The sequence below is a fragment of the Callorhinus ursinus genome, unplaced genomic scaffold, assembly GCF_003265705.2.
Source record: "Callorhinus ursinus isolate GAN/ISIS: 27379988/994484 unplaced genomic scaffold, GSC_fseal_2.0 scaffold116, whole genome shotgun sequence".
Taxonomy (NCBI): domain Eukaryota; kingdom Metazoa; phylum Chordata; class Mammalia; order Carnivora; family Otariidae; genus Callorhinus; species Callorhinus ursinus.
The window spans coordinates 1,065,743-1,074,589 of NW_027397178.1; the positions used below are offsets into that span (position 1 = coordinate 1,065,743).

General features: G+C 37.9%; 1 protein-coding gene across 1 annotated transcript; it reads right to left on the reverse strand.

Annotated features, from left to right (window-relative positions):
* Positions 1–498: 498 nt before the first annotated feature.
* LOC112833273 (olfactory receptor 4K13-like) lies at positions 499–8,049 on the reverse strand (the record flags this gene model as incomplete). Its single annotated transcript, XM_025884336.2, has 2 exons — positions 7,135–8,049; positions 499–528 (listed from the first exon to the last, which is right to left on the reverse strand). Coding segments are annotated over exons 1-2 (945 nt in total), but the record flags the coding sequence as incomplete, so codon positions are not given.
* Between the last annotated feature and the right edge of the window lie 798 nt (positions 8,050–8,847).

Here is an 8,847-nt window from a genome sequence, read left to right on the forward strand (position 1 = left end):
TTCCTTTTTTCAACTAACGTCTTATCAATCCTTTTTAAAAATCCTTTTTATTTTTCATTTTTAGAGACATATTCTATTCCTTCATAGTATTTAACCTTATTTTTGGCATATATATAGAAGTTGTTCTCTCTTTAAAATTTTGAGATACAGTTTCTTCTAACAGATCAAAATATACCCTAAATCTCTAGTGTATGGCTCCCTTTTTTTTTAAATCTCTTCTTTGTTTATTCAACCAACCTCTTATCAATTCAATTTATAAAATCTTTTATAATTTTCATCTTTACAGCACATTCCATCCCTTCATCAAATTAACCGTTATTTTTCTACATATATAAGTTTTTCTTTCTTTAAAATTTTGGGAGGCACTTTCTTCTACCAGAGCAAAATACACCCAAAATGTAGTATGTGGCCCTGATCTATGTACCAGCCTGATCATATTTGGTCATATCGGGGTGTTTTTGTTTTGTTTTTGTTTGTTTTTATCTTTTTCTTTTTTCTTTCTTTCCCTTTCTTTTCCCCTGGTTTCAGGTCTTTAGTGATTTCTTTAGTGTATAATTTCTGGGGATGTTGTTACCCTGTTAGCATTTTGTTCTCTCATTCATCTAGTCTCCTCTGGACAAAATGACAAGACGGAAAAATCACCTCACCAAAAAGAACAAGAGGCAGTACCAACTGCCAGGGACGTAACCAATACGGATTGTAAGTAAGATGTCAGAACTAGAGTTCAGAATGATGATTTTAAAGATACTAGCTGGGCTCGAAAAAAGCTGGAAGATATTAGAGAAACCCTTTCTGGAGAAATAAAAGAACTAAAATCTAACCAAGTCAAAATCAAAAAGGCTATTAATGAGGTGCAATCAAAAATGGAGGCTCTAACTGCTAGGATAAATGAGGCAGAAGAGAGCATTACTGATATAGAAGACCAAATGATGGAAAATCAAGAAGCTGAGAAAAAGACAGATAAACAACTGCAGGATCACGAGGGCAGAAATCGAGAGATAAGTGATACCACAAGATGAAACAATATTAGAATAATTGAGATCCCAGAAGAAGAAAGAGAGAGGGACAGAAGGTATATTGGAGCAAATTATAGTAGAGAACTTCCCTAATTTGGGTAAGGAAACAGGCATCAAAATCCAAGAGGCACAGAGACTCCCCTCAAAATCAATAAAAATAGGTCAACACCCCAATATCTAATAGTAAAACTTACGAGTCTCAGAGACAAAAAGAAAATCCTGAAAGCAGCTCGAGAGAAGAGATATGTAACCTACAATGGTAGAAACATTAGATTGGCAACAGACCTAACCGCAGAGACCTGGCAGGCCAGAAAGGACTAGCATGATATATTCAGAGCACTAAATGAAAAAATATATGCAGCCAAGAATACTATATCCAGCTAGGCTGTCACTGAAAATAGAAGGAGAGATAAAAATCTTCCAGGACAAACAAAAACTAAAGGAATTTGCAAACACAAAACCAGCCCTCCAAGAAATATTGAAAGGGGTCTTCTAAGCAAGAGAGAGCCTAAAAGAAACATAGACCAGAAAGGAACACACATAATATACAGTAACAGTCACCTTACAGGCAATACAATGGCACTAAATTCATATCTTTCAATAATTACCCTGAGTGTAAATGGGCTAAATGCCCCAATCAAAAGTCACAGGCTATTGTTGGATAAAAAAACAAGACCCATCGATATGCTCTCTGCAAGAGACTCATTTTAGAACAGACACCCCCACATTGAAAGTGAGGGGGTGGAAAACCATTTACTATGCTAATGGACACCAAAAGAAAGCCAGGGTGGCAATCCTTATGTCAGACAAATTAGATTTTAAACCAAAGACTGTAATAAGAGATGAGGAAGGACACTATATCATATTTAAAGGGTCTATCCAACAAGAAGATCTAACAATTGAAAATATCTATGCCCCTAACATGGGAGCAGCCAATTATATAAGCCAATTAATAACAAAAGCAAAGTAAACATCAACAACAGTACAATAATAGTGGGGGACTTTGACACCCCCCTCCCTGAAATGGACAGATCATCTAAGCAAAAGATCAACAAGGAAATAAAGACTTTAAATGACACACTGGACCAGATGGACTTCACAGATATATTCAGAACATTCCATCCCAAGCAACAGAATACACATTCTTCTCTAGTGCCCATGGAACATTCTCCAGAATTGATCACATCCTAGGTCACAAATCAGGTCTCAACCAGTACCAAAAGATTGGGATCATTCCCTGCATATTTTCAGACCACAATGCTTCGAAACTAGAACTCAATCACAAGAGGAAAGTCGGAAAGAATGCAAATACATGGAGGCTAAAGAGCATCCTAGTAAAGAATGAATGGGTCAACCAGGAAATTAAAGATTAATTAAAAGAATTCATGGAAACAAATGTAAATGAAAAAACAACGGTTCAAAATCTTTGGGATGCAGCAAAGTCAGTCCAAAGAGGAAAGTATATAGCAATACAAGCCTTTCTCAAGAAACAAGAAAGGTCTCAAATACACAACCTAACCCTACACCTAAAGGAGCTGGAGAAAGAACAGTAAATGAAGCCTAAACCCCGCATGAGAAGAGAAATCATAAAGATCAGAGCAGAAATCAATGAACTAGAAACCAAAAGAACAGTAGAACAGATCAACAAAACTAGGAGCTGGTTCTTTGAAAGAATTAATAAGATTGAGAAATCCCTGGCCAGACTTATCAAAAAGAAAAGAGAAAGGACCCAAATAAGTAAAATCATGAATGCAAGAGGAGAGATCACAACCAACACCAAAGGAATACAAACAATTATAAGAACGTATTATGAGCTACTACATGCCAGCAAATTAGATAATCTGGAAGAAATGGATGCATTCCTAGAGAAGTCTCAACACCCAAAACTGAACCAGGAAGAAACAAAAAACCTGAACAGACCTATAACCACCAAGGAAATTGAAGGAGTAATCAAAAATCTCCCAAGAAACAAAAGCCCAGGGCCAGATGGCTTCCCAGGGGAATTCTACCAAACATTTAAAGAAGAATTAATACCTATTCTTCTGAAACTGTTCCAAAAAGTAGAAATGGAAGGATAACTTCCAAACTCATTTTATGAGGCCACCATTACCTCGATCCCTGAACCAAAGACACCATGAAAAAGGAGTATTACAGACCAATATTCTTGATGAACATGGATGCAAAAATTCTCACCAAAATATTAGCCAATAGGATACAAAAGGACATTAAAAGGATTATTCACCATGACCAAGTGGGATTTATCCCTTGGCTGCAAGGTTGGTTTGACATCCGCAAATCAGTCACTGTGATACAATACATTAATAAAAGAAAGAACAAGACCATATGATCCTCTCAATAGATGCAGAAAAAGCATTTGACAAAATATAGCATCCTTTCTGGATCAAAACTCTTCAGAATATAAGGGTAGACGGTACATACCTCAATATCATAAAAGGCATCTATGAAAATCCACAGCAAATATCATTCTCCCTGGGGAAAACCTGAGAGCTTTCCCCCTAAGGTCAGGAACACGGCAGGGATGTCCACTATCACCACTGCTATTCAACATAGTATTAGAAGTCCTAGCCACAGCAATCAGACAACAAAAAGAAATAAAAGGCGTCTGAATAGGCAAAGAAGAAGTCAAACACTCACTCTTTGCAGATTATATGATACTTTATGTTTAAAACCCAAAAGACTCCACCCCAAAACTGCTAGAATTCATACAGGACTTCAGTAAAGTGGCAGGATATAAAATTAATGCACTGAAATCAGTGGCGTTCCTATACACCAACAACAAGACAGAAGAGAGACAAATCAAGGAGTCGATCCCATTTACAATTGCACCCAAAACCATAAGATACCTAGGTAAATCTAACTAAAGAGGCAAAGAATCTGCGCTCAGAAAACTATAGAATATTCATGAAAGAAATTGAGGAAGACCCAAAGGAATGGAAAAACGTTCCATGCTCATGGATTGGAAGAACAAATATTGTGAAGATGTCAATGCTACCTAGAGCAATCTTCACATTCAATGCAATCCCCATCAAAATACCATCCACTTTTTTCAAAGAAATGGAACAAATAATCTTAAAATTTGTATGGAGCCAGAAAAGACCCCAAGTAGCCAGAGGAATATTGAAAAAGAAGAGCAAAGCTGGTGGCATCCCAATTCCATACTTCAAGCTCTATTATAAAGCTGTCATCATCAAGACAATATGGTAGTGGCACGAAAACAGACACATAGATCAATGGAACAGAATTGAGAGCCCAGAAATGGACCCTCAACTCTATGGTCAACTCATCTTCGACAAAGCAGGAAAGAATGTCCAATGGGAAAAAGAGTCCTTCAACAAATGGTGTGGGAAAATTGGACAGCCACATGCAGAAGAATGAAACTGGACCATTTCCTTACACCACACACAAAAATAGACTCCAAATGGTTGAAAGACCTAAATGTGAGACAGGAGTCCATCAAAATCCTAAAGGAGAACACAGGCAGCCACCTCTTCAACCGCAGCCACAGCAACTTCTTCCTAGAAACATTGCCAAAGGCAAGGGAAGCATGGGCAAAAATGAACTATTGGGACTTCATCAAGATAAGAAGCTTCTGCACAGCAAAAGAAACAGTTCACAAAACCAAAAGACAACTGACAGAATGGGAGAAGATATTTGCAAATGACATAACTGATAAAGGGTTAGTATCCAAACTCTATAAAGAACTTCTTAAACTCAACACCCAAAGAACAAATGATCCAATCAAGAAATGGGCAGAAGACATCAATAGACATTTTTCCAAAGAAGACATCCAAATGGCCAAACAGACACATGAAAAAGTGTTCAACATCGCTCAGCATCAGGGAAATCCAAAGCAAAACCTCAAGGAGATACGACCTCACACCAGTCAGAATGGCTAAAATTAACAAGTCAGGAAACGACAGATGTTGGCGGGGATGCGGAGAAAGGAGAACCCTCCTACACTGTTGGTGGGAATGCAAGCCGGTGCAGCCACTCTGGAAAACAGTATGCAGGTTCCTCCAAAAGTTGAAAATAGAGCTTCCCTATGCCCCAGCAATTGCACTACTGGGTATTTACCCCAAAGATACAAATGTAGGGACCCAAAGGGGTATGTGCACCCTGATATTTATAGCAGCAATGTGCACAATAGCCAAACCGTGGAAAGAGCCAAGATGTCCATCGACAAATGAATGGATAAAGAAGATATGGTATAAGTATACAATGGAATATTATGCAGCCATCAAAAGGAATGAAATATTGCCATTTGCAACAACGAGGATGGAACTGGAGGGTATTACGCTGAGCGAAATAACTCAATCAGAGAAAGACATGTATCATATGACCTCACTGATATGAGGAATTCTTAGTCTCAGGAAACAAACTGAGGGTTGCTGGAGTGGTGGGGGGTGGGAGGGATGGGGTGGCTGGGTGATAGACATTGGGGAGAGTATGTGCTTTGGGGAGCACTGTGAATTGTGTAAGACTGTTGAATCACAGACCTGTACCTCTGAAACAAATAATACATTATATGTTAAAGAAAAAGAAGATGATGATGGCAGGAGGGGATGAATGAAGGGGGTAAATCGGAGGGCAGACAAACCATGAGAGACTATGGACTCTGAGAACCAAACAGAGTTCTAAAGGGGAGTGAGGTGGGATGATGGGTTAGCCTGTTGATGGGTATTAAAGAGGGCACGTTCTGCATGGAGCACTGGGTGTAATACACAAACAATGAATCATGGAACACTACATAAAAACTAATGATGTAATGTATGGTGATTAACATAACATAACAATAAAAAATAGTTGAAAAAAATATTTCTGCATGCAATGAGCATGTACTCACGTAAAACAAAGACAATTTGAGGAAGATAAGCAATGAGGGTACTTATATAATAGATATTAAAATGTAACAGATTTTTAATAATTAAAACAACTTTCTATTGAATGAATCTCAAAGGCATTATGCTGAGTGAAAAAAGCCATGCTCAAAAGGCTACTTACTATATGATTCAACTTATATGACAGTTTGTAAAGGGCAAACTGGGGACAAAAAAACAGATCACTATTATCAGAGCCAGAACACAAGACAGAAGGGTGGAACATAAAGAAGCAGAGGAGAATCTGATGGTTGATGAAATTCTCCTATATTCTCACTGTTATGGTTACACGACTCTGCATTTGTCAAGATTCACAGTATTGTACACTAAAGAGAATGATTTTTTTTCCTACTTGTAAACTGTATTTTTAAAAATGAAAAAAAAAGTTTGATACTGGTACTAGGGATTGAATGTAGACTTTTCAGGAGTACCAGTCACCCCTTCTTCCCTATAGGCTCTGAATCAATTTATCAGTGGACTCAGAAAAAAGAAAGAGACAAATATTGTGTTATTACTGATAAAGTTGCATTGGACTTGCAACCATGTAATGTAGTGCTGTCCATGCCACAACATGATTGCAAATTTAGTGCACTCTCTCCATCAATGGGCTGTAAACTTCCCGAAACCAAGGATATATCTTCTGCCTCATTGCAGACTCACAAAATATTTGAAGCATGGTTGGAGGTGCTGTATCTGGGGTAACTAAGTAACTAAAAGTTAATACACATTAACTAGGAATTGCCTACTAAATGTACTCTTCTAGCACCAGTTTAACCACTCAGCTAAATGGCCTATGTGAGGCATCATCTGTGTGCATTTTCTACATATAGATTCCCAATAATAGCTACAACTATAATAGCAGTAATAACTAAAAGCATAATAGAAGTAGTAATAATTGTAAAGATTAAAAACATGCCAAAATAATAGAAGAAACATATAAAGAAGTTTTGTAGATAAACTAAGTAAAGGGAATTTATTCATATTTTCAAATTTGCATGAGAAGAACTAGTGAGAGAAGATTTAAATGCATGTCCTCCAGACTGTACATGTCATGTGTTTAACCACTGACAGTGACAAGAAAAGGGGTTTGCTCTTTAACAGTTACACCTATTGGTTCCTTTTACAGAACTTGAAATAGCTTAAAAGTTAGTTCCTTAAAATGTCCACACAAGAGGTTATTTCTTCAGAAGCACCATCTACAAAGTCTGTTTTGAATTTATATGTTGAGTCCTTATCTTCTTCATGGCTGCTTTTACTTCTTGATTCCTTAATGTATAAATAATAGGATTTAAGAGAGGAGTGAAAATTGTATAAAACACAGAGAGAATTTTATCGACAGAGTATCTGCTGAAGGGCCATACATAGATAAAGACACATGGGGCAAAGGACAGAGTCACAACTGTGATGTGTGCTGACAGAGTGGAGAAGGCCTTGGCAAAACCACTGGCAGCACGGTGCCTGACTGAGTATATGATGACCGTGTAGGAGACAAGCAAGAGGAGGAAGCAAACCAGGGACAGAAGGCCACTGTCAGCAATGACCAGCAATTGTAGCAGGTAGGTGTCCTTGCAGGCAAGTTTGATCACAAGGGGAAGGTCACAGAAAAAGCTGTCCACCACATTGGGACCACAGAAGGGCAAATTCAATATGAAAGCCATCTGACTAGATGAGTGCACAAATCCAACTGTATAGGAGGATAACAGCAGCCAAATGAGGACTCGTGGACTCATGATGGTCATGTAATGGAGGGGTTTGCATATGGCAACATACCTGTCTATTGCCATGGCTACAAGCAACATCATCTCACTCCCACCTAGGAGGTGGATAAAGAACATCTGAGAATAACATCCCCACCAAGAGATGGTCTTCTGTTTTCGGAGGAAATCCACAATCATCTTAGGGGTAGTAAAAGAAGCCAAGCTCATATCAATACAAGAGAGATTGATAAGCAGAAAATACATTGGTGTGTGAAGGCGTGAGTCAAAGATCACGGTGACCAAGATGAGGAGGTTTCCTAACACAATCCCAGCATAGACTACAGAGAATCCTAGGAAGAATAGAATCTGAAGAGTCTGAGATTTGGAAAGTCCCAGCAGAATGAACTCAGACACCACCGAATGGTTTGCGCTTTCCATGTTGTCAACTCTATCCTATCATAATCAAAATGAATGACAGTTGTGGGCAGACAAGTTGTGGTTACAGAAAGGGTGGTTCACGCTGGTGTCTAATTTTGCTACTTAGACTGGGTACCTGAACTTTAAAGCACCTCCCACTTTTGGGGGGTGATTTTGTTAGTCATTGATTTCTGAAATGTTCCAGAGAAGTGTACCAAATAGCAAGGAGAATTCAGAATATACATTTCTGAAAGACAAAAATAAAAACAGCACATGAAATCATCATTGTATTGTGAACTTGGAATCCAAAGACCTCAATACAACACCTAGCTGAGCTACTCATTGGGGGCAACATAGGACAAGTATCTCCTTTCCAGGGTTAAGTTTCCTCCTCAGTAAAATAAAATAAAAACAATCAGATTACATAATATTGAATGCATCTTTGTGCTATAAAGAAGTTCATAAAGATGATAATGATGGTGATAGGTTCTACATTCATAGAATAATATTGAGTTTCTTTTTCTTTTTTAAATTTTTTATTATGTTCAGTTAGCCAACACATAGTACATCATTAGTTTTTTTTATTATGTTATGTTAATCACCATACATTACATCATTAGTTTTTGATTGTTTGCATATAACACCCAGTGCTCCTTGCATTACGTGCCCTCTTTAATACCCATCACCAGGCTAACCCATCCTCCCAGGCCCCTCCCCTCTAGAACCCTCAGTTTGTTTCTCAGAGTCCATAGTATTGAGCTTCTTATCCTGGAAATGATAAATGTAGAAAATATAGCAAGAATTCTAAAGACCCATATT